Here is a 27331-nt window from a genome sequence, read left to right on the forward strand (position 1 = left end):
CACACACTATGGACATTCATCAGCAAACTCAGTGAATCTCATATCCAAATGTGATTCGAAACACTTTCGTTTTTACTTCTTGTTGGTACTTCTTCACTAGGCATTGTAGGCTCTGAAGCAGGATGATATGTAGCGCGTTCAGAAATCAAGCTCAAGGAATTTGCCCTATCTTCTTCCAAAGTAAGGCTACAACCTTTTGTTTGAGCATTGTTGATGGCTGAAAATGAAAAAAAAATGAAATGAAATCTTTGAGTTTTACGTCCCACGATTATGCCGGTTAGACTAAAGGAGACGGTGATGATGAGAAATGAATGAAATGGTGGAATGAAGAAGGTGGGAGGAAACGGGAGAACCCCGAGAAAACCCACCAGCATGGTGTTTGTCCACCACAAAGTCCACACGGCGCGAGCTGGGATCGAACCAGGGACCCCAAGCATCGGAGGTGAACGCTCTACCACTGAGCCACCACGCCCCTACTGGTTGATGACTGACTGGTCCCCAGTCTTACGGAGTCCGTTTTAAGACACAGTTCCATTTCAATGACAGTTTAGCACCTAACAACTTCTACAATAAACAAATAAATTAAATTAGGGATAGTGATTTTTACGTATCGAGAGTTTTTAAATGAATAAAATAAATAATAAATGCTGCCTGCCAGTAACGGACGCAGAATTTCGGAATTCGGTGCAGGTTGCGTACATATTAGACAGAGTAAAACAAAAATACTAAAATGTGCATAATAAATACGTTTATGCATATATTTATAGAAACTACATTCATACACTTAACACACCTATAAACTATGATAATATATTCAAGAAAATATTTCAGAAAATCTATCACGGGATGTACTTGAACCTGAACCCACAAAGTGGGGGTGATGTATATATTTCCTGAAAGCTTGGGTCAAGGTAAGATCAAAACCGGTTACCAAAATTGGGGAGGTCTCAAGCAATTTGCGTGAGGGCAGCACGTTACTCATTTTTATTAACACCTTTAAGCGTGTCTTGAAGTCCGTTGCAACCCCGAAAAGTCTGAAACGATGAGACAAATATGAAAACAGAACAACATATCTTTCATCATTCCAAAAGTATAACGTATCAAACTAAAATAAATTGTCCCAGGGTCCTCCGCAGGATCCCAGACGGGGTCCAATTTAAAATTGTTAAATGAAAAGGGTGATGAACTTGCACATCGTATGAAAGTTGGTGTTAAATAAAAGAAGATAAATCAAGTCGCGACTTTCTACGATAAGCCTGTGCAAAATAGCTGAAGGTCAAAATATCAACACAATCTTCATTGCAAACTCTATGCCCACTCGTATGTATCTGAAACGGTGGAATAGGTGTAGACACAAAAACACGGATATTTCATTATTTCAAAAGTATAATGATTCAAAGTAAAAAAAAATGTTCCAGGGTCCCAGACGGGGTCAAATTCAAAATGTTGAAATAGTAAGGGGTTCAAATTGAGTAACGTATGAAAGCTTATGTTAAGTGAAAGAAGAGGAAACAAGTCTCGACTCTTGATGAAAAAGTCTATTGCCACTCCTATGAATCTGAAACGGTGAGACAGGTGTAAAAAAAATATAAAAAACTAGAATGTATCAAAGGAAAAGAGAAATATCCCAGTTTCAACTGCAGGATCGCAGACGAGGTCCAACTCAAAAGTTTCAAGTACCAAGGGGGGTAAATAAGCACATCATGTGAAAGCTCGTGTTAAATGATACAGAATTGGACATTGGACAAGTCTCGACTGTCGATAAGCATTGCAAAATGGCACGAGTCATTTCCTTTGATACATTCTAGTTTTTGTTTTGTTTTTGCACCTGTCTCATCGCTTAACGTTTTTAGCTGAGATCATCAATCCCTATATAATAACATGGTGAACTTCTTTTCAAAGTATTGTGAAAACTATTTGTCTTATGCAGTTCAAACTTTCTCCAGATGTTAACCTACCCAAATACTACATGTTCACTTTTTTATTTTTAATTTAGCTCTTATAGTTCATTAATATTACTTTTTACAAATAAATATGACAGCGTTGGAAAGCACATAAGCAGGATTTCTTTTCCTGATCGTGGAGGTGCATATACCTGATCCATTCACACCATTGTTCCTCAGTGATCTTCAAAAAGTTGGTAGGGGAGTGAAACAAGTTACGAAAAGAGATAACATCATTTATTTAAAAATGCGGAGAGTGCATATCTTCGAAGTTATGTTCGTTGAAAACCTGATCATATGGTCGGAAGAACAAAAGGTTGCGTGAGGCAAGACTGGCTGCTGTCAGAAATGAGATAATCTTATCTATCTATATATCTTTTTAGTTGTATTTTGTAATAAGCCTTCTTGTCAAACAGCGTGCGCTTTCCCTACTTTCCTATTTCAACTATTTTTGATCCTAAATCTTGATTCTTGCGTGGTGAAGAAAGAAGACCCAAGGGAATCGCAAAACTAAAATCACTATAATCAATATTTTGCTTTCCAAAATAAGGAATATAATTTTAAAAAATAAAACTTTAAAAGAAATATCTGGGAAGATGAAAGAACAAATCACGGCATTTCATGCGTGTGCATAACAGTAATAGGCGTATACAAAATAAATAAATATTACAATATTTCTGAGGGTCTAGATCATTTGGATCCGATAGAGGTATTCCAAAGATAAGCAAGTGAAATATTTTTCACTTGATTTTGACTGAAAACTTGATTTACAGAATTATATATATATATATATATATATATATATATATATATATATATATATATATATATATATATATATATATATATATATATATATATATATATATATATATATATGTGTGTGTGTGTGTGTGTGTGTGTGTGTGTAGGACATAATTTCTTAAAAACATAAATTACCAAAACAGAACAATAAAATGTCGAGACAAGAGCGAAAGAAGTCTTCGAGGATCGGGACGTGACGAGACCTATTAAATTTAGGAGACGAGACGAGAAAACCTTACTTCTCGTCTCGTCTCATGGGGAACACTATTTGAACGAAATAGATAGATTCTTGCTTGTAGTGATTACCTGGCAGATATTGGTGCAACCTTTTTTTGACATGAATAATAATCGATTTTGTGGCATATCAATCTGGTGCTATTATTGGGGCATTAGCCAAGAACAGAACACTGTAGAATGCATTAACTTCCTGCCATTTCGTCCGCTGCCATTCCGTCCGCTGCCATTTTGTCCTCCTGCCTTTATATCCTGCCATTATGTCCCATGCCATTTTGTCCTCCTGCCATTCTGTCCTAAATTCGATATTTTGACCAACCTCTATTTTGCACAAGCTTATCGTAGAAAATCGCGACTTGATTTATCTTCTTTTATTTAACACCAACTTTCATACGATATGCAAGTTGACTCCCTTTCTATTTAACAATTTTGAGTTGGACCCCACCTGGGATAATTTATTTTACTTTGATACATTATACTTTTAAAATGATGAAAGACATGTTTTTCTGTTTTCATATTTGTCTCGCCGTTTCAGATTTTTCGGGGTTGCAACGGACTTTAAGACACGCTTAAAGGTGTTAATAAAAATGAGTAACGTGCTGCCCAAAAGCTAAATGCTTGAGACCTCCCCAATTTTGGTAACCGGTTTAGATCTTATCTTGACCCAAGCTTTCAGGAAATATATATATCACCCCCATTTTATGGGTTCAGGTTTAAGTATATACATTCCTTGTAATTATAAAGCGTATATGTTTCGCAATGTAAAGTTCTGAAGTAGAACAAGTACAATAGATTATGTTGAATGAGACTATGGCCTTAAACTCTTCAATAACATCTTCAAAATTTATATTCATAAAAATCGACTCTTCAGCAAAAAGCAACATGATGGAGCAACATGAGCCAAACACAGAGAATAATAGATATTCAACATTGATATGAATAATTATCTTTCTGACCAGAGTATGTACTTCTTTATTAAAAATTTAAATATTTCGTAACCGTTTCTATAACGTAATGTTATCTTCCTCAGACATTAATCTGTGTGTTCATATTAATGTAGGTAATAGAGAGATTACGGAATATGAAATTGTGATTTTTCCTTGTCAATCTTACTGTTTAATAGGTTTATATAATAAATTAGCGAAGCACTTCTTTTTTAAATTCTTTTTTACAGCTGTGAAGACATTATTCTCGGCTGTTACAACGATTTCCGTATTTTGTCAGCAGCTACATGTTGTGACATAATGAAACCAACGTATGGAGTTCGTGGTAAATGTTTTACCACAAAAGAACCTATTAAGAGGAGATCTCCGCTTTTGTTTGAATTTGCATTCATTTTACAATACAACAAGGAAGAAGAACCTGGTACGTTAAATAACTCACTTCGTAGAAAATAAGAAAATTAAGATGATTATTTAAAATTTAAATATAAACTATTGGTTCTGTTAGGGTTAGTTATACATATAACTTTGTAATAGGCGTTAACTGCGTTCTTATCATTGATTTGATTTGATTTAAGCCAGAGATGCGTGGGTCAGTGAAAACTTGACCCACGACTCATTGACCCACCATCCACCATGAGCCACTCTGACCCACCCAAATCCATCGTCATAACTAATGTCCGGATTTGTATGTAATTACATATTTTTCCTTCATATGTAGGTTCGTCAAATCCTTAAATGTTTGTGATTCGCACATGTAGCGTGCTTGAACTCAAGTTTCATATTACATATTTTTATCATATTTTGACCAATATTACATATTTCTATGGTTTCTACATATTTTTACATAAAACTATCTTAAAACTTTGCGTTTACTGAAATTTTAATTTAAAATAAAAATAAACTCTCCAACTGTGCAAGGCTTGCATCTAGATTCACTTTTTTCATGTCTATCTTTTCGTTTCTTTACCGAAAGAGACATCTCTATATCTTTTTTTTTTTATTTGTCAAACCATGTTTCGCAGAATTTTCGCCGATAACAAAAGAAATATAAGAAGAAACAAGTAAAAATCCTCCCTCCGGGGTACATTAGCAGCGCCCTTTATTCTTAACTCTGGAGTAAGACAGATCACGTGCCTGACAGGCGACTGGCCAGGAAATTCCTAAAACGAAGTCTATTTGATTGTTATCGGAGGTCGGACAGGAAAAAAGATGAAAGCAAATCCTGCAATTTAAGTTAAAACTGTATGGTAGTGTGCTTCCAGGAATTTACTGCAAGAGTTCGTTCCAAGAAGCAGGCAACAATGGCAATATCATAGCAGGTAACCTAAGTTTACAAATAACTTCGCTTGTTCAAGTGAATGACAGGAGGACAGTACTCTAGTATTGCAGTCGCAAAACGCACGTGTTCTATATTGACCATCGAAGTTATAAATGGCTCCGGTTGCCTCAACTTTACCCGCGAAATATCGGTCGTGGGTAACTATCGATGATGCGTTTACTAAGGACGGTAAAGTGGTGTTGTGCCAAGTGTGTGATAAAAAAAAAATTCTATGTTCAATGAAATCTCAGTTGGAACATGTACGAAGTGCACTCCATGCAAGAAATAAAAAGTTGCGAACTGAAAAAAAAAAAAGTACTCTTGACACAAATGCATTAAGATACTTCAGTAAGTGAGTTTTTCAAAGAATTGTGCCAAGCAATGACAGCAGCAAACATTCCTTGGAACAAAGTTCAAGTATCAAAATACCGTGCTTTTCTGGAGAAGTACTGCGGGCGTCGAATTCCTGACGAATCCGAAAGTGTTATCTCGAAGTTTGCTATAGGGAAGCTATAGATACCATTAGGGCAGAAATAGATAGTTCATATATTTGGATTTCTGTGGACGAAACAACAGACGTTTTGGGACGTTATGTAGCTAATTTAGTGATTGAAAAGTTAAGTGAAGATGCTCCATCTAAATTCTATCTTATTGCTAGTAAATTGCTGGAACACACGAATGATTCCACGATTGCTCGCTTTGTGAACGATGGTCTTAAAGTATTGTGGCCGGGAGGAGTTCAGGAAGAAAAGTCCTTGTTCTCTATACAGACAGTGCAGCGTACATGTTAAAAGCGGCTAGAGCACTTACAGTTTTTTACAATCACTTAATTCATTTCACCTGTATGGCCCATGCTCTTCAGCGTGTTGTTGAAGAGATGAGAGACAACATTTGCGAAGTAAATCAACTACTTTCTTCCACGAAAAAAAAAAAATGTTTGTTAAAGCGCCACAACGTGTTCAAGTTTACAGAGATCAACTGCCAGACATGCCACTTCCTCCGGAGCCTGTGCTAACGCGATGGGGCACTTGGATACAGGCAGTACATTTTTACAATGAACATTAAAAAAAATTAAGCCTGTTGTTCATTCATTTCCATCGGAGTCTGCTGTGTCAGTTGGCATTGCTCAGAAACTGTTTAATTACTAAAAAGTAGCGTGTGATATCGCATACATAGACAGCAAGTTTGGTTGGCTACCTACAAGCATTAAAAAGCTAGAGATTGTTGGGCGGCCTCTTCGGAATCCATGGAAATCATAGAGGATGCAAAGAGACTGTTGCAAGGTCTGTGTGGAGATGTAGGAGAAAAAGTTCGAAAGAAACTAAATGCAGTGCTGAAAAGAAACCCGGATTACGACAGCCTATTGGCAGTGTGTGAGATTCTCAGTGGTGAAACAAGAACCTTCCCTGAAGATACAGATACTTTTCAGTGGAAAATAGGATAAAAATTGTAAGTCTCAAATCAATGTAAAATAGGCCAAGGTAAAGGAAAAAATATAGTGTAAAATGCGACTATCTCGAAAGCCAAGTAGTTAAGTCCTATTGCTATTATTACAATTACAAATAGAAACATCCAAAATTGCCTGAAGTTCTTTTTTTCACTTAGATATACTCATCTCAGGTAAGTAAATAGAAACAAATGGAAAAGAAAAATGGAGACCTTGAAAGTAAAACTAGACAAATTCACCAGTGTAGTATTCAGAAAATGCTGTCTACAGTGCACTGAGCAGAGTGGGTTAGTAGATCAGAATGGGTCATGGTGGGTCTGTGGGTAAGAGTAGGCCACGCTGGGTGGTGGGTCGTAGTGGGCCACGCCGTTGACTCACGACACACTGACCCACCTGACTCACTTGACCCACGACTCACTGACCCACTCCATCTCTGATTTGAGCGTGCTTTTGAGTAGCGAGCCATATCAGACGTGGATCTATAGGTTAACGTGGGATTCGAACCACATGAGCTCCTGCTAGGAATCAAACTTCGGTCTCCCATGCCAACGGCGCATATCATAACCATTTAGCCATAAGGAAGCTCTACGTTCTGATCATTTTACTTAAAGTGAGATGTAGTTCAGACATAAAGAACAAGACAGAAAAAAAAATGTTGCGATAAAGTTTGGAAGAAGGAAAGAAAAACACAACCACGATGCTCATTTGAGGACAGGGTCGTTGATACAAACATTTAAATCGATATACGTATGACATCGAGCTGAACATAGGTAAGTCTGTTTCAAATGAAAATACTACACCAATGCCGTGCCATAAGGGCGGGAAGAGCGAGCCGAGGACCTCGGGCGTCCAAGAAAGGGGACGCGAAATTCGGAGGAAAAAGAAGGAAAGAAAGATTACTTAGAATATTTTAGATGAACAGCAGTATTTTTGAATTGAAAAAAAATATATATATATATTGAACAGAAAATAAAATGTGCTCAAAATGAAGGAAAAGCACGGTTTATTTTTGAAAAGTTTCTTATGCTTCGCGCCAACCATGGTCTATCGACCTCATTCGTATGTACGGCGAGGCCATCGTATACTCTCGCCCCGGACGCTTATTTTGATCGCCACGGACGCACTGCATTGTACTACACGAACAGTATACTCACTCTACCCATGTCATATATTAGTATAAATATAGTATAATACTTTGGGGCGAAGTAAAGCTTGTAAACGTAATTAGTATAGCAAAGAAAGAGCATTAGATTTATATTGTTAGTGCAAAGCCAATGGAATCTCGTAAATAAATATTTGACAAAAGACAAAACAAAATTGCATGCTTGAGTGTAAATTCTCATGCGTACTATTCGAGAAAATCAAGAAAACAAATTTTTATAACCCTAAAGAATACATAGTTCGTTGTCAATAGTAATTGATAGTCTTTTATTTTGCCAGAACAAATTGTGTATACACTAATATACGGATATTGTCTGTCTATATAAACGAAGATGTCTTAACTGACTGACCAACGCCGAGGCCAAACTGCTTAAGCTAGAAACCTGAAATTTGGATAGGGCACAGGATAAGTAAAATAGGTTGATACTACTAAGAAGGATTTTTGGGAAAATTCGACTGGGAAATAACTGCTCATTTAAAACCAATTAAACACATGTTTTAACGTTTGATATGTATATGGTTGGATCCAGGATTTTCTGATGGGAAGTGCACCAATAACTACCATTACACTTGAATTAAATTTGATTTTTTTAAAAAGAGAAATATCTTTAGGTATCTGTGATGTAAATGATATTGTTTTGCTCGGTGAACTCTTTTCCTTCAACCTTCAGGAAATCGACCTAAACAATTGTTTTTGCAAAATTCCTCTTTCTTTTAAGCCCCAAATGGAAACATGACTGCAGAAAGTTTCGGAAAGTGTTAGTATTTTCTCTACTAGCTTCTCTCATTTTAGATAATGTATATATAAATTTGATCTTATCTATCTATCTATTTCACCCCCATCTATAGCTTTCCACTAAAACCAGAAGTAACTCACTACAGCAGGGTTTCTCAACCTGTGGTACGCGTACCACTGGCGGTACGCGAGCTGCTTTTGGTGGTACATACGGCTTATGATGATATCAATAATTAACCCTGCACTACAGTTTACGATTTCAATGTTGATCTACAGAGGAAAATCGATAAGAGAAAGTGAGAAGCAATCATTTGGAATCGATTTAATGTTCTAAGTATATCCCCCCACCTTCTCTCTCAACCCCGAGAAGCCAAACATTTCCGGTGTTAACATTTAACACCATAGTTAAAAAAAAAATCGCGGTCTTCTATAATCAATTAAGTGTCCCAAGAATATATTCCATCTCCAATCTAATCTCTCTACTAAAACCAGAAGTGACAGATATCAACCACTTCCGCTTTTAGCGTTCATCGTTATAGAATTAAAACCGTAACAGTTAGCGAGAAGTGTTTTTTTGCAATGAACTAAGCGGTCCTACCAAGGTAGTCTATGTTCCATCTCCACTCCACTCTCTCTCTCTACTAAAACCGAGAAAGGTATAAATATATTACCACTTATAGTTTCAATATTAATTAAAAAAATTGCACGCCGTACATTCCAAGCTTCTTCACGTGGTGTACAGTGCTACGTGTTATAGTTACACTTTCGTTGCAATCTGTATCCTAAAAGGGGAAGTAGGTTCAACTATTTTTCATAAATCTATTTTTCCCGTCGAAAGAAGGATTATAAGGTCTGTTCCTGTTCGGGAAAGACAGATATAAAGGGAATGGGGTTCTGGGTTCGAGTTCCGGATGTCCGTATTCGAAGCGCCAGATGTAATGGGGTTCGATACTCGTTTGTTCCAGTCCGAGAAGACTAACTAATAATAATGTTGGGATCCGAACCTTGGATCTCCCAAAAATCTCCTTTACAACATCATTCAAATGCACAAATTAGTACATTGACGTAAGAGACTGGCAATAAACAAGTATCTTCACTCCTCCACGGTCCTAGGATTCGGGCGTTGTCCTAACTAGAGACATTTGCCGTTTACCCACCTTCGCTGCTGCGTCAGCTTCAAGGTATACCAGTTAATACCTGTAAAAAAATACAAGTGGGACAGCAATGCATGGTTTACGCCAGATGGATAGTGGGAGACGAAAGTAATGTTTGTCCTTCACTGCTTATAGATACCTTACCTGTTTGGTTCTAATCTAAGCCATGTACACTATAAGAAAGTAATATTCTCCATTAACTGAGAAAGACAATATAAATCACACACTTTGACATTATGAAAGACTGCTTTCACTGCATATTGAAAAAGAAAATATTTTGCATAATATTCACATTTAACCTTTAATTTCACTGGAAATAAAACATTTACAAGCGTATTACAACACAAAACACAATATTTCACTTAAACGAGAAGATGGCCCAATCGCTGCGATATGTGCACCGAAACGTAAGCGAATTAATACGCGAAATTATCGACCGAACGCAGTTTACTGCCGGCACTTCACTTCATCACTATATGAAGATAAGTTTATTTGATATTTTCATGGTACGGCTCACAGTGACACTCCTCTCTGTGTATGTTCATTCAAAAGTCGACCATAAATATGAGACGAATATGCATTCCTCACACAACAAAGTTACAAATTACTAATTTAGGTAGTTATGCCATTGTAAATATTGCGTGAAACTTATAAGGGAACTTAAGAATATACTGAATGGTTCACTTTATACATTTGCTAATATGATTTCCATGTTAGAGAGCTGGTATTTTTGCGTTTTTCTTGCTTTGTAGGTGTTGACGCTCTCTCTCTGCTCTTTCGCGCGCACTGTTGCCAGTTCACAGCGCAAGAATACACTGACTAAACTAAAATATAGTTCGTAGAAAACATTAAGCTTTGACTTTATTCTATTGCTAATAATATATAATGAATGGTTCATAAGTTAATAGAAATCACATTAAAAACACCGATTGTTCGAATAAGTTGTACAATCGACGATTATTGATAGACTTCACATTGTCACGTAAAACTCTGTCATCGTCATGAGGACTTGTGCGTGGGTGTTTCTCTCGAGGGTAGCAAAATTTTTCTTCTTAATATGGACTGACGGGAGGAAGTAAGAGTGTCTGGAAATGTGAGGTACCTTTTGGGTGAGAAATTCCTGAGCATTGTTCTTCTCCAACTGTTGATTAGTCGCATTTCATTTCCAAGAATTGATATTGGAATAATACGAGGGTTGGTTTGAAAATTCAAGCCAATCCATACTGTTACATATGGTGGACGACGGACTGTCCACTGAAGGTACCTTAGAAGTGGGCAAGAACCCTGGAATCCAAATTTTCCTAACTACATTGCAACACTACAGCAATCACAGCACTCCATTAGTCCATAGAGGGTTAATGTCATTTGAAGTTCGTTTTCACTGAAGAATAACAGTTTGTAGCTTCACTCGGACGCACATGATCGCGAAATTCGAAGAATAACGAACGCGAGGGCCATTTACGATAACGCGAGGGCCATTTCGTAAATGTCTTTTGAGTCTTTTCATTTTTATTATTTGTTTATATTTTCTATTTATTTCAATTATTCCTTGAAATATAAACACAAAATAATTTCAATATTTGAATATAAATCAATAGTTATTTGTAATTCAAAATACTATTCAACATTATACTTCATAATGTTTTTCAAAATTCAAACCAAGTTACATAAACATATTAATATATTCAATACAATAATATATTTAATAAAACATTACATTTGGTAAGGTATTGTATTCAATAAGGTATCGTATTCAATGCCATATTTAAGAATACACAACAATACAAACTAAATGTATACCAATAAATTTAAAATGGTAAAATTGCTTTAATATTTTGCAATAATGCTTCTTAATTCTAAGATAAAACACATACTATCACTCAAGAATAGCATATATCACTAAGTAATTCAACTTATCATGATTTTACTTTTCATAAAGATAAAATATTCCTTACGGCTAAATGCATAAAAATTTATTGTATTTGAAACACCAATATTATTCATAAAATTCAAAAGTGTACTTTCATTGACAGGTTAACACAAGACATTTATCAAGAGTATTGGAAATAATTCAATACAAGTAAAACATATGATATAATTCACGCAATTAATTCGTACTTTATTAAAATTGCATATTAAAAACACATATGTAAATATAACACTAAAAATATTTCATTTACTATGAAATGAAAGACTGGGCACATGTGAGCTCGTCACGCTCAAAGTATATAAAAATATACTGCCTGCATAAAGTATGCAAGACCCTACCCCATTTATTTATTAATATATTTCCATCCCCGAAGCAAAGTGAAAAGATAGAACGTTTGGTTAAAATTCAAAAATAATATAGAGGGGACTAATAAGAAAATTGCCTACTCCGGGCATTACATAATATAGATAACCCATAGTAGTGGAGGGACCTTTGCTTCAATGTCTTCAAGTACTACTTGAAATGTTTTCGTATTCAACGAAAAGATTAATACAAAGTGAATGCAACGATGGTTGCTAACAATTATCATGTACACAATTTACTTGATACTCATTTATAGTAATGTGTCTCATTGTATATTCTTTTCAACTGAACAACGCGCCATGAAGGTGGGTACAGGTAACTACCATAACTTACCACACCAAACTTCAAGTATCCTCAGCTGATTAGTAATCCCAGAGGCATACTGATGAATTAAAACAGATAACTTGACATAACACATAGTAAGTATACGTTACTATTAATTGATGCATGATTGTTATTTAAAAATTGAGAGATTTAACTCATTAATTTAAAATATGATCATTCAGATTTATTACCGAATGGTTTCTCACCAAAATATTTAAATTTGTGATTCAAAACATTTTTAATTTTGTAAAATTGCAACACTGTGATGGAATATTCTGTAAAGATTTCCCACATCTTCACTATATATGAAATTTTCACTGCGCAAATTTACTCTTGCACCTCGAAATGAAATACTATATTTTCCATGATTCAAAAATTAAATTTCGTGCTGAAGCATTAACGAAAAAATATACTACTACAAATAATTTCGTAGCAGGTATTTTTGAAATATCAATTTTTTTTTTAAATGGTATCTCTCATTCAACATTTTCAATATCTTATGAGGTGCAACAATATGTGAAACAAAAAAATTAATATTCAAAATTTTCCTGAATCTATCGGCTACAGCCATTAACGTAATACATACAATAAAATATTATTGGTTTTGTCTAAAGATTCAAAATTTTGGTAAAACACTAACAGTGTTGAAAAATCTTTATAACATGAAAAATAATTACCAACAACTGAGAATTTTGTACAAAATTTTCTGCAATGTAACCAGAATTTATTTTCATTGCCATGTCAAAATATGGGAAATGGGCAATCCGGCTATGTAATAATGTCGTTTACCCAATTCCTTTTCGTATTGGATTTAGGACAACATCGTAGAGTAAAATTCTCATGCATTCAAAAATTTTGAGTTTAACTTCCATACTCGGCATCCACCGATTTTTGTTAATGCAAAAACGCAATATTCTATAAGCCGTAGATTTTTGTGCTATCTTACTAAGAGAACTAGCAGTTACTTTACGAATGGTTTGTACACTCGGTACATTTATTATTTGAATGTCATTACAAATGTTGGTAGCAAAGAATTTACACTTTCTACGTATGTGTAATATCTTACTTACTTTACGCATCTTTTTGCGAATCTTCAAGTTATTTTTCATTTTCGCACGGTGGAAAAACCGTTGCTTACCTTGTTTACTTTCCAAGCAAAAATTTCTGTTTCTAAATTTCTTAGTAACATTTCGAGTCGAGTACAAAGTACTGGTTGGTGTATAATCAATCTGAACGTTCTGACTTAGTTCAATACACTTTTCCTTACCTTTTCTGAACCTAAATTTCATAGATTTACTAGTTGCACGATGTATGCCAAGCGAACATGGAATGGTTTCATTTCTGTTAAAACATACAATTACGAATATGCATACTGTACCTTTCAGCAACACTAAAGATACATTACCACTGGAAAAATAACGCAACTCACCAATCTGAATTGGTTGCCTAATGCAGCTTACTTTAGGGTAATTCGTAACATGCCGTGTATACACCATAAAAAATACAGGACTTGTAGACAAACATTTCTTATGAACAAGTAGCATTGAGCCGGAGGGGGGAAACAGCTGATCCGCCCACTTCCTTTCACATAAGGGACAAGTGCAGACTTTATTTTCGTCTAAAAATACTACAACAGTATCACTTTTTATTTCCCTAGTGGTGGTTACGTTAACCACACTCGTACTACTATTGGAGGTAGCCTCCATGAAATCAACCTGCACGGTGTTTACGTTTACACTGACATTTTCATTACTTACTTCATTTCCCTGAATAAAAACATTATTACTCTGTAAAATGAAAATATTTTCCAGCTTAGTTGTAATACTTTGTAATTGTACGGAATTATTTTCACTTTCATTAGTTTGAACAAAATGTGATTCTTGGACTTCAGATAACGTACCTTTCTTAACAGGATTTGGATATGAATCACGATCATCGGCAACATTTTCCAATTTCCTCTTACACCTTTTAGTTCTAACCTCAGAAGGACAACTATGGCGAACATGTGCTAACAGGTCAACATTAAATTCATCAGTAAATCTAACCTTTTTAGAGATTTTATTTTCCTTTTCGGTTTGATCCACATTACCTGACATAGTATGTAAAGTAACATCCTTGTTACGTTTTTTGAGGATAGATTTGATACCATTGGAACTAGTTTGAGGAGAACTTTCAACATTACTTGAAAATAATTCTTTCTCCTCTCCATTGAACGTACTATCATAATCATTAAGAGAACTAACATCATTAGGATACTTTTTCTGTAGCCGTTCGACTATTATTTCAATGACTTTATTCTTGACATTAACGTCATCACATTGAAGTTTCAACTTTTTTGCTACATACTGAAAATATACATTTTTGCCGCGAGCACATTTCTCTTTCAATTTTTCGTACTGAATTGATTTCCTAATACCACGTACACTGAGATTAACCTCCTTTTCTACGTTTTTCCTATATTCACAATTAAAATTAAACACATATTCGCAAATTGCGAGTTTCGCTACTCTATTGAGACTGTGAGTTTCTACATTGAGACCTAAAACATTTTGAAACTCTTCTAAACAAAATGGAACAGTACTATACTTATATTCATTTATTACGTTAGCGTACTGTAACTCTATCTGTGCTCTTACATTCATTAAATTCAGCGCTAGCATTTTGTACGTGGATTTATGAATCATATACTCTAAAATGAACACAAAAATATAAAAATGTAAGTAACACTACATGTAAAAGAATGTGAAGAAATGTTTCTTTCGCAGAACATTAATTGCTAAGTTCACATTTTAAATTTCAGTGATTGTTTCGCATTCTGGTATGCGTAAACTAGGACCTACCTGCTTTTGTACAGCAGCGTTTGGCTGATTTAACAGCTCCTGAGAATTTTCAACCTTTTTGTGCGTTTCATACTTTTCACGTAATTCAGCCAGTTGTATTTTTAGATTCTCAAATTATTTGGTCAACTCTTTTTTATTTGATTTTAGCATTTGGTTAGTTGCAGCCAAATCTGCGGATAATTGTTTCACCGCTTTAAGCAGTGTTTCCGTTTCACTAAGCGTTGACATTGTAAAATATTATACTTAAAAATACAACATGCAAATTAGTGGTGGCATTGAATACAAAATAGTGAAGTTCAAACATTCGCTTTCTCCCCACTAAAACATCTGTCTTTGTTCGGTGCGTCAGATATAAGGGTGCCGGGTTCGTTCATTATTGGTCCCTGTTCGGGCGCCAGATATAAGGTCTGTTCCTGTTCGGGAAAGACAGATATAAAGGGAATGGGGTTCTGGGTTCGAGTTCCGGATGTCCGTATTCGAAGCGCCAGATGTAATGGGGTTTGATACTCGTTTGTTCCAGTCCGAGAAGACTAACTAATAATAATGTAGGGATCCGAACCTTGGATCTCCCAAAAATCTCCTTTACAACATCATTCAAATGCACAAATTAGTACATTGACGTAAGAGACTGGCAATAAACAAGTATCTTCACTCCTCCACGGTCCTAGGATTCGGGCGTCGTCCTAACTAGAGACATTTGCCGTTTACTCACCTTCGCTGCTGCGTCAGCTTCAAGGTATACCAGTTAATACCTGTAAAAGAAAATACAAGTGGGGCAGCAATGCATGGTTTACGCCAGATGGATAGTGGGCGACGAAAGTAATGTTTGTCCTTCACTGCTTATAGATACCTTACCTGTTTGGTTCTAATCTAAGCCATGTACACTATAAGAAAGTAATATTCTCCATTAACTGAGAAAGACAATATAAATCACACACTTTGACATTATGAAAGACTGCTTTCACTGCATATTGAAAAAGAAAATATTTTGCATAATATTCACATTTAACCTTTAATTTCACTGGAAATAAAACATTTACAAGCGTATTACAACACAAAACACAATATTTCACTTAAACGAGAAGATGGCCCAATCGCTGCGATATGTGCACCGAAACGTAAGCGAATTAATACGCGAAATTATCGACCGAACGCAGTTTACTGCCGGCACTTCACTTCATCACTATATGAAGATAAGTTTATTTGATATTTTCATGGTACGGCTCACAGTGACACTCCTCTCTGTGTATGTTCATTCAAAAGTCGACCATAAATATGAGACGAATATGCATTCCTCACACAACAAAGTTACAAATTACTAATTTAGGTAGTTATGCCATTGTAAATATTGCGTGAAACTTATAAGGGAACTTAAGAATATACTGAATGGTTCACTTTATACATTTGCTAATATGATTTCCATGTTAGAGAGCTGGTATTTTTGCGTTTTTCTTGCTTTATAGGTGTTGACGCTCTCTCTCTGCTCTTTCGCGCGCACTGTTGCCAGTTCACAGCGCAAGAATACACTGACTAAACTAAAATATAGTTCGTAGAAAACATTAAGCTTTGACTTTATTCTATTGCTAATAATATATAATGAATGGTTCATAAGTTAATAGAAATCACATTAAAAACACCGATTGTTCGAATAAGTTGTACAATCGACAATTATTGATAGACTTCACATTGTCACGTAAAACTCTGTCATCGTCATGAGGACTTGTGCGTGGGTGTTTCTCTCGAGGGTAGCAAAATTTTTCTTCTTAATATGGACTGACGGGAGGAAGTAAGAGTGTCTGGAAATGTGAGGTACCTCTTGGGTGAGAAATTCCTGAGCATTGTTCTTCTCCAACTGTTGATTAGTCGCATTTCATTTCCAAGAATTGATATTGGAATAATACGAGGGTTGGTTTAAAAATTCAAGCCAATCCATACTGTTACAGGATCATTTCACCTAATGTTATTATTATTATTATTATTATTATTATTATTATTATTATTATTATTATTATTATTATTATTATTATTATTATTATTATTATTATTATTATTAAGGTTTGGGCTTAAAAATGTTTCTTCCACATTTCTCAATCTTCACCTTTCCACTTTAAGTCCCAATATTTTGTTTTACTTTTCAAATCATCGATTAGTTGTGTTCTTCTTCCTACAATCCGCTTTAATTTCATCTTTCTCTCTATGGCTGTACGAAGACAATTTATTTGTAAGATGTATCCAATCCAATTGTCCTTCCTTCCTACGAAGAATGCCGGCTAAAAACGTCCTCTTCTCTCCTATCCGTTTTAAAACATCTTCGTGTGTTACTCTCTCTGTCCATTTTATCTTCTCCATCTTTCTCGAACACCACATTTCGAAGCTCTCTAAATATTTCTTCTCTAACTTTCGTAATGTCCAAGTCTCCGAACCATACAGTCCAATACTCCATACATAGCAGTCAAATATCTTCTTCCTTAGTCCAATATTAACTTAACATTATTAAGCCTGTTAGTTAAGAGTGATCTTTCCTAGCTGAATGCCTCTTTGGCTACTGCAATTCTTGATCTGATCACTTTGGTGTAGTAAGCGACTCTCTTCAAAATACTTCCCAGATACTTGAAATTATAGACCTTTTCAAGTTCTCTTTGTTCTACTCTAAGACGTAAGGGCGTCTTTCTATGAATATTTTCATGACTTTCAATTTTTCGACGTTGATTTCTATTCCATGTAGTTTTCCAACTACTTTGTCAATCATCTCATGTAGTTCTTCTTCGGTTCTAGCTATAATAGCCGTATCATCCACCCGCCAATCAAGACCTCATCTTATTAATAATCTACCCGCCAATCTTGAAATCTCCAATTCCAATTAATGCTTCCTTCATTAAACGTTGAAAAATTGTGGCGACATACTACATCCTTGTCCGACTTCTCTTCCAATCTTCAAGCTATTGATTTCGCACACATTCAAGCGCAACTTCACTAGTTGTCCTATGTACAGGTTGCTAATGAGTCGTCAGTCTCTACAGTAGACCCTATTTCTTTAAGTATTTTTAGAAGTTTTTATCCAAATGACCCGGTCGAAAGCTTTTTACAAGTCGATGAGGCACAAACACAGATCTTTCCTTCATAAAGTCAAGAACTCGTTCTGATACCATTCTCACCAACTCAATAGCATCTCTGGTACCTTTTCCTGTTCGGCATCTAAATTAATATTCCTCCAATATCTCTTTTATCTTACTTTACAGCTGTAAAGTATGCTCCCAAAAATCCTTCGGGAAATAAGGCTAATGGTTCTGTGATCACAGCATTGCTTTATCTGCTTTTACTTAGGTAATGCAACCATTCTAACATCAAGAAAATCCTGTGCCCATTCTCCATTCTGGTAGATCTTGTTAATAAGTGAAGTGAGTACATTCATTGCATTGACTGCTCACCCCTTGAGCAAATCTGCTGGTACATCGTCTTCTTCAGAGGTCTTCTTCTTTCGCATGTCTTTGATAGCTTTTACTACTTTACTTTTCAATATACGGTTTTTCTTTCTTCATCATCCACCTTTCTCTCTACTTCGATCGCAATATTTTTTGGGCGGTTCTTCTTGTCAGATAGATCCTTTATTTATTCCTCCCAGACTCCAAGGATTCTTTGATAGTCAGAGACTGCAAGACCTTGTTGATCTTTGATCCCAAAGAATGCCTTTTGGAGATTAGATAACTAACGGAAACACGGATTTTCCCCCTTTCCTGTTCATGTGTTGTTTCACGCTTTGGAATAAGGGGTTAATAAATGAAAGATGTGCATAGTTATTTCATAAAATTGATTCCGAAATATCATTTTGCTACGTCCTTGGGTTTTCACTGTAATGACGACAGAAAAGTAGATTGTGGTTTTCAACATTCAAAAAATGAAAAAGAAGCATGATCAGCTCATTGTTGGCTACAATATGAGTTAGGAAATTTACACTTGTGTGAAATTAAGTTATTATGTTACGATAATTTAATAATATAGTAAGTTGCAAAATGCCAGTTTCTCGTTTCTTGACGGATTCAGTGCATAATAAAAGCTCCTTTGAACACATTCAAATTTAGATATCTTCTTAGGCAATCTGTAGAAGGACAGTGTTATTACTTAAAAATAAATATTAAAGGATTGTCATTATTTTTCTCTGTTTTAGTTTTTATAATCATAGATGTTTGTTATATACTAAGATTGTTTTTATTATCTTATATCCACTCGAAACAGTAAAACATATTTTCCTTTTTATTGCTGCCGAAAATGCTATAGGCTACAAAAATTATGATTTACGATAAAGATTTAATTTTGTTTAAATTGCTACTCAAACAGCTAAATTTAAAAAAAAACTTTATATTTATGGGTAAAAGTGAGAGGAAACGCGGCGTGATGCGTCCCCCTATCTTTCCAGATCCTTGTATATATATATATATATATATATATATATATATATGTGTGTGTGTGTGTGTGTGTGGTACGTGTTTTCGGTGCGAGAGACCGAGACTCAATTCCCGATGGGAGCTCATGTGGTTGGGATCCATGTTGCACTGTAGGAACATGTCACATATACTCTTCATGTATATATAACTTTAAATATGGATCTTTGTATAATTCAAAAACAAATAAACTTAATCGTTAGCATATCGCTTTACCTATTGAAATTATCATTAATAACTTTTGTTATAAAATCACTGTTTCATTCTTCTTTATGTTCTAGAATTTAACCGTTCCATAACGCAAGAAACAGGAATGACTGACGGATATCTGTATTATTTGAATGATAATATGTCACTGCCAGAACTCTCTATAATGACAAAAAAGCCTCACGTTATTTTCCCAGGTCACAAACTAGTGACTAAGATAACTATAGAAATGGTAAGAATCATAAAATTATTATTTTCTTAATTACAGGATTCTTTAAAGAGGTTACATTTTAATAGTTCTTTTGTAACTAATAAATAATTTTAGTGACAAAATGCTTTCTTATACTGTATATACGTATTTCAAGAAAGCAAATCTCCATGGTAAGCAGGTTTGCATATCCAGACTCCTAACTATAAAAATATTTACGATCACGCCAACCCCAAGTACTTCACGGATTCAATCTGTTCTATATAAGTTATTAGGGCTTAAAATCGAGTGTAATTTATTCGAAAAACACTTCTGTACATTGCAAGAACTCTAACTTCGAAACATTCATCGCAAACTCATAATCGTATCGGACTAAACAAAAGCAAGTGTGGAGCAAAAACTATTTTATACAAAGTCAAAAGCTTTGCGATTACATATGAAACGGTCAAGTGGTTGGGTCAATAGTCTATCAACCAGATGTTTGTGTATGTTATTGGAATAAAACGTGTCTTTTCAATCAGGATTATACAGAGAAGACTTACTTTGAAGTGCAATCCGGAAAATATTCGAATTTTAATCTGACAAGAAATCAGTAACTTATAGGATAATATTTATGTAATTGGTATTATAATTCTTTGTGCTTTTATTTTAATTCTCTATAAGTATGATTATGCCATTTCAAAATGTAGAACGAGAAACAAATATAATACTCTATTTTTAAGAAAACCTTTTAAACGTGATGATTTCAGAGAGTGATCTAAGGGAGCATTTGAGACCCTGTCGAGCACAGAAATTTTTCCCTTTGGAGCCATAACTTTGATCGTACTCAATGTGGACTACCAGTGTTTTTGCAGTACGCCCCCACGAATATTGAAAATCCCCCGAGGAGAATCTTCTGAAATTATCACTTTTTATAAATAGGTTTTTGTTACAAATCAGAGGATAATGACGGAATAATGAACATACTTAATATTTTGTTTTCAGCTAGGATTTTAGATTTAAAATACAAATAATGTTCCATTAAAAAATCGTATTTGAAAGAAAAAGAGTTACCAAAGACTTATTCAAAAAATGTTCTCAGTCTCCAAAATAGGAACACACTTAAAACAAAATTACTTCCTACTGAATTTGAACACCCAAACCACTCGACTATTTCATATGTAATCGCAAAGCGTAAATATTATCCTGTTTTTTGACTTTTGTGTAAAGTAATTTCTGCTCCACAATCACTTTTGTTTAGCATGATACGACTATGAGTTTGTTATGAATATTTGAAAATTAGAGCTCTTGCAATGTATAAAAATGTTTTTCGAATAAATGTCACTCGAATTTAAGTCCTAATAATGAATTCGTGAGATGATTCAGGTTGGCGTGATCGTAAATGCTTTTATAGTTAGGAGCCTGGATATGCAAACCCGCTTAATATGAGGATTTACTTCCTTGAAATATGGTACATGTACAACCTCCTGCAAGGTGTGAGATTATAACGCTAACACATGCCTCATACGCTAGTATATGTTTTGTATAAAACAGTGGTGTCCAATTATAATGAGCCTGAGGGCCATAACCGTCTTTGCTAGCAAGGTGGAGGGCCGCAGCTAATAATAATAATAATAATAATAATAATAATAATAATAATAATAATAATAATAATAATAATAATAATAATTACTATTATTATTATTATTATTATTATTATTATTATTAGTAGTAGTAGTAGTAGTAGTAGTAGTATTATCATTATTATTATTATTATTATTATTATTATTAGTAGTAGTAGTAGTAGTAGTAGTAGTAGTAGTAGTAGTAGTAGTAGTAGTAGTAGTAAACATATAAATGTGTATTTGAAATATTACAATCAATGTGATAAATGAGGGTGACTAGGAGAGTTTACAAGGGCTGGGATATCTACATGCAATCCTGTTGTTGCGAGCCGCAGACGATGTAAAAGAGAAGAATCTCCAAGGCAGCTTCTGGAGCGATTCTTTAGAATTTTCATGATTAATTGGTTTGGTTTGGTTAATTGAAGTAATCGTTCCTTTCAGCAACGATGCCTTGCCTATAGCTACATTACCGACTCCAGTGTTGCCTTGGATGTCCGGGCCTTTTTGTTGTACAGAAGCGCTAAATGGATGCTTTATTATTTCGAAAGAAGAGTGAAAATCAGCAAGTTCACTTCCTTGTCCAGTGCATAATTGGTTGAAAAAAACTGACTAACATCTCTAGTAACGCAACTAATTACTCGTCAATGATTTCGTTGCAACTGAAATAATTTATAATAATTCTAAAGTTCGAAGAAATAAGCTATTCCACCTTCGAAAAAGTTTCAAGCTTAAGATTTTCCAATTAAAGATTAAATTATTGTTATAATATACAATATTTGAGTATACAGAATAGAGGGAAAACATATAAATCGCTAGATGTAAAATTTTGACGACTCTTAAAATATACACATAAGTTAGAACCGCACATTTTCTGCCATCAGATGTTATTTATCTTTGCCAATATTTCTCCTAAAGTTACGTTTCGATCTAATTTTCAGCATTTTAAATACATTTCTCTAAATGGATAAAAATATTTAGCAAATCACAAGATGCACCGGATATGTTTTCAAGTACACCGTACGTGCTTTTAGTGTGGGAGACCAAAGTTTGATTCCCAGTGGGTGCTCATGTGGTTCGAATGCCAAGTTAAGATGTAAGTGCACGTTTCATATCGCCTCATATAGTCTTGCTACTCAAAGGCACGCAAAACTCCGATAAACCAAATATTTGTTTTCCCCAATAAAAAGTAATCATAGGGGATGTTCATGTAGGTCTTTCTGTGAGTTCTCGACGGCCTATGCCTCATCCAGACAAAATGTTCATTGAGTCAATTCCTAATACACTAGACAATTGCAAACGAGCACTATCTTGATAAAGTTCTAGCATTTCTTCCCATGAAAAGCAAAAAAATCAAGGTCCACAACATTTCCAAGTAAAGTTTAGTGTTTATGGTATCTCACAACAGATAAAGATCAAAACTGCGAGAGGTTACACTGCACCAGACTGGTTCTTGCCGCTTGTTCCTACTCTTTTAACCGTCTCTAGGAGATGCTCATCTCCCAATAGTAATGATTTAACATTTTCCCCGGGGAGGATTCCAATAAATTGAGGGTGAAAAGTAATACCATCAAAATACTGGGAATCCACATTGAGGACGATAGAAGATATGGCTCCGGGGAAAATTTCGTAGCTCCGGAGTGGAGCGATTCCTCCCGGGCCATCCCGTGTAATTATCAATGGCAAGTACAACGCCTGTTAATTAAACCTTCCTAAATTAAACAGAGCTGCCTTCGTCGTTTGTCAAACAGGCCGGTATATTAATCTTTCCATGCGATCATCGCCCCACGAAATTCCCCGTGTCAGTCACAATCTTTCGGGTTAATTTCTTGAGGATTCCATGTTCTTCATGGAGTCCAACAATCATAGTATCTCTTACAACCTGCCTTAACAATTTGGAAAGTGTTCAACTGAATATCTCTTTCAGTTATCCTGCATTTTCCTCAGACTGTGTAGTTGAAGAGCTATTAGTTCTCTGGACTAACGTTATACATTAACATTCATGATATTTCTTGATTCTTTCTGCATCTTGGAAAGCTTGACTATAATGTTGACTCCGCCACCATTGATTTGTTATATACCTTATATCTCACAGCAATTTTACTCCTTTCTTCAACTGGCCACTTTTCATATCTGAAATAAAGCATTAAAAAATTAATCATACTAAACACGCAACAAAGGAAACAGCATACAGTTGAACAACGTAGGTTTCACTGTAATATCTTCTTTACTTTATGAGATATAAACATTTGAAAATTGAGAGTTACTTAAAGCCCTCTACTTAAATATTAATCACAGAAACATATACAGAAACGCGAAATAATGTATTAAGAATAACAGCAAATGGGTACGAAATAGACACAATGAAGAACAAATTATGTTTTTTATTCTCTGTAAATAACATGAAACTAATTTAGCTTATTATACCTGAGATCGAATTCATTAACTTGAATTCACAAGAACGTTTTATTAACGGTAAACCAGTGTTGCATAATCCCTTTTGTCTTAAGTTTAACGTCCCATGATTAGGCTCTGAGGCTAAGGGAGACGGTGATGATGATAATGTGAAAGAAATGATAGAAATCAAGTCAAAACAATATGTTCTTGAGAAAACCCATGCACACGGTGTTTGTCTAGTTATTCACCACAAAGTACGCTTTTGCATTCTTTCTAAATGTATTTTATGTAAGTATTAAAAGCTTTAATATTTAGTAGATTCGATTACATTAATACTATAATCAATAAAAATGATGTGAGTGAATGTATACATCATACGTAATTTGGTTGTAGATCGACAGCAGCGAATTAGCTCAAGATTTCTTTCGCCCGGAAACATGTTCTTCAAAACTGGACAACTCAAGAGATGTATGTTGGAGCATAAATGCCCAAAAAGTGGTGGAAAATTTTTGCAATTGCTCCACTGCAAGCATTCCATACACTAGTAAGTATAAGCTGATTTTAGATTATTATTATAATTACTTAAGAATACATATTTGTATAAAATTTTCATGATTTTCTTGCTCTCAAGTCTTGTCTCAGGTCTGAGATCGCTGGTAAGTCACACTGACTCACAAGGAATGTTTCCGAACTGCATAACGGGTTTAGAGTATTCGGAAAGTGGACTCAGCAAAATCCTTGACATTTTTATGGGAGTGGATTTAAGATACCCTTTGAATGTTTGACCTTTTACAAAACTGTAGATGCTAATGGCCATAAAGAACGAAGTTATTGCACAATAAATATTTGAGGATCGTGAAAAACAAATCATTGTTTTAATAAATTAAACAATCGACGAAAATGACATAGTAATATTATACTAGCTGAACCTGTGCTTTCTACACAGTGCATCATTCATATATGAGCATGAATCTCCTTGTCATTCCCCACAACATCTTTACATGTCCCTTTACAGACACAAGTGAAAGACGTCTTGATAAAAACTGGCGAGGGGTACCACATAAAGGGCAGATTTTTCGATTATTTTTTCAATATATCGCACAGTTTGCAAGATTTGAGCTTACTTCGTGTTGGAGTTTCTAATTCATATATTATCAGTGTTTTCTTTCTCCTCGCATGCAGTATGTAATAAGCAAATACATTACATACACAATTAATTATAATGTCAGTGATATATGATGCTCATTGGGCAAAACACTCCAAATAATTAAGATTCATCTTAGGCTGGAGAAATGGTTATCCTTCGTTTTTCTTTATCATTTGGCCATGAAACAAATACTGAGAGACATGCAACCCCTGTATACAACTATATGGTATTGGAATGTATAACTCGTACCATAGGATTCTTCACTTTTTTTAAAAAAAAAATTCGATACTTCCAGTGTAAAAATGTAATAAAGAAATAACGGTCACGTTTTTAAATACTCAATTAGAACTGGACAATCTCCGCAAAATTTGGAATCGACCAGTGAAAACGGCATGTTTCTAGCACTTGTGGTTTTCGAGATCTCCTTGTCGAAAGGATTGGAGACAAACATATAAACCTAGTATTCGTAATATATAGATAGGCTATCTGGAAACGCTATCACCAATATCAAGAAATATAATGCTGATATTTTGGTAAATATTTATTCTTATTCAAATAATTGTGTTAAGTTGTTGTGACGTTATTTTATGCAAATAATGATGTTATTTTTATAATATAGAGATACTATAGCTGATTATAATACGTATTATACTTGATGTTTGTAATTAAATAATACAGTTCTTCGTGTGTAATGATTTGCAAAAGTAAATCAAATATGAAATAATTTCCATAACTATAAAAGACTTTCCTATAGACAGTAAGACAATAGTTGAATTTAATGGTAAAGTATTATTTATGTCACCTGTTTAGACCCAACCTACTGGTATAGGCTAAGAAGAGTAAGTTACACCTGCTTGATATTAGGAAAAATACTTTTAAACAATCGCCGTAATGAACAGTCTGGTTTTATTATATACTTCGATTATAGCCTCGCTAGAATAGATATTCTTTTTCATAAATTATAAGTTTAATGAAGAGCACACACAAGATTTTTAGTGTATACATCGGGGATTTAGTGTATACATCGTTATTGATCAACTGTTAATTCAACATTCTTTAGAGTAGCAAAATAGTCAGTTTATTTGTCAAAATAGAATAAAAATGAAGTGACATCTTTGAGTTTAACGTCCCACTATTATGCCCTTTAAGCTAAGGGAGACGATGATTAAAGCAAGTGAATAATGATAGAAGGATTGGTGGAATGAACAGAAGGATTGGTGGAGCACCTCGAAAAAACACGAGCACGTTGTTGTCCACCACAAGCTTACTTAGCCGGGGATTGAATCAGGGACCCCACACACCGGAAGAAAGCGCTCTACCACTGAGCCACCTAGGTGGTAGTTGCTCGAATCACTCCACAATCGGTCAGATATAATCTATTCCTCGTCTATTATGACTACAAACTTCACCGAGCTTCCGGTAAGTGGCGCTGGTATAGCTCTGTGCAGTTGGATTTCCGTTGCACTCTATGGCTAACTCTCCGCGCATTTACATTCACCTTATTGACCATTGAGATGTAGCTTTTTGTGAATGGCATAGTAGTTGATTAGTTGAGACACATGAAATGTGGTAGTTATAGCACACTGTATAGGTGGACTTATCTTAATTCCGCGGGGCAGCGGTGATGTCAGCTTCACTGGGATCGTTCTAGGATGTGGCTTAGTCGATAATACCCTGTGCGGGATGGACGCGCTGCAAATCATCAGACTATGACATCAAAATGAAGCGTACAACAGCAAATCTGTGTTTGTGGCACTGTTTAATTATGTTGAAGCAACTAAAATGTACACTGGAAAGTGCTACAACGTAGTCTTCCCAGAATCGATTTACGTAAGGCACCACAACTTCGCACATCACGACTACCTTGCTAGCAGATATATCACACACTATTGCATCAATCGTGCAACTTTTACGTTTCTGAGCTGCGTAACTATGCGCAACTATGATTTTTGCATTTCGTCTATATGGGAACTTATAAGCATCTGTATATAGATATGTCTTGCACAAAACACAGTTGCAAGCTTTGAGACACGATTTATAGCTTGGTCAAGTGTTGATCCACCATCTACAAAACACATGATAAAAGTTGATTGATATGGATGATAGTAGAAGTATTCTCCAGAATAGAAGAAAC

General features: G+C 34.9%; 1 protein-coding gene across 2 annotated transcripts in view; it reads left to right on the top strand.

Annotated features, from left to right (window-relative positions):
- Window positions 1-27331, top strand: part of LOC145684634 (acid-sensing ion channel 1C-like) — an 88217-nt gene that overhangs the window by 20895 nt on the left and 39991 nt on the right. For both annotated transcript variants that reach the window (XM_081757024.1, XM_081757023.1), the window contains exons 3-5: window positions 4156-4346; window positions 19919-20076; window positions 24444-24594. In XM_081757024.1, the coding sequence (XP_081613150.1) occupies window positions 4156-4346; window positions 19919-20076; window positions 24444-24594 (500 nt within the window). The remainder of the gene's footprint in view (window positions 1-4155; window positions 4347-19918; window positions 20077-24443; window positions 24595-27331) is intronic.

Source organism: Thermobia domestica, chromosome 5 (assembly GCF_964235325.1).
Source record: "Thermobia domestica chromosome 5, izTheDome1.hap1.1, whole genome shotgun sequence".
NCBI classification, from domain to species: Eukaryota; Metazoa; Arthropoda; class Insecta; order Zygentoma; family Lepismatidae; genus Thermobia; species Thermobia domestica.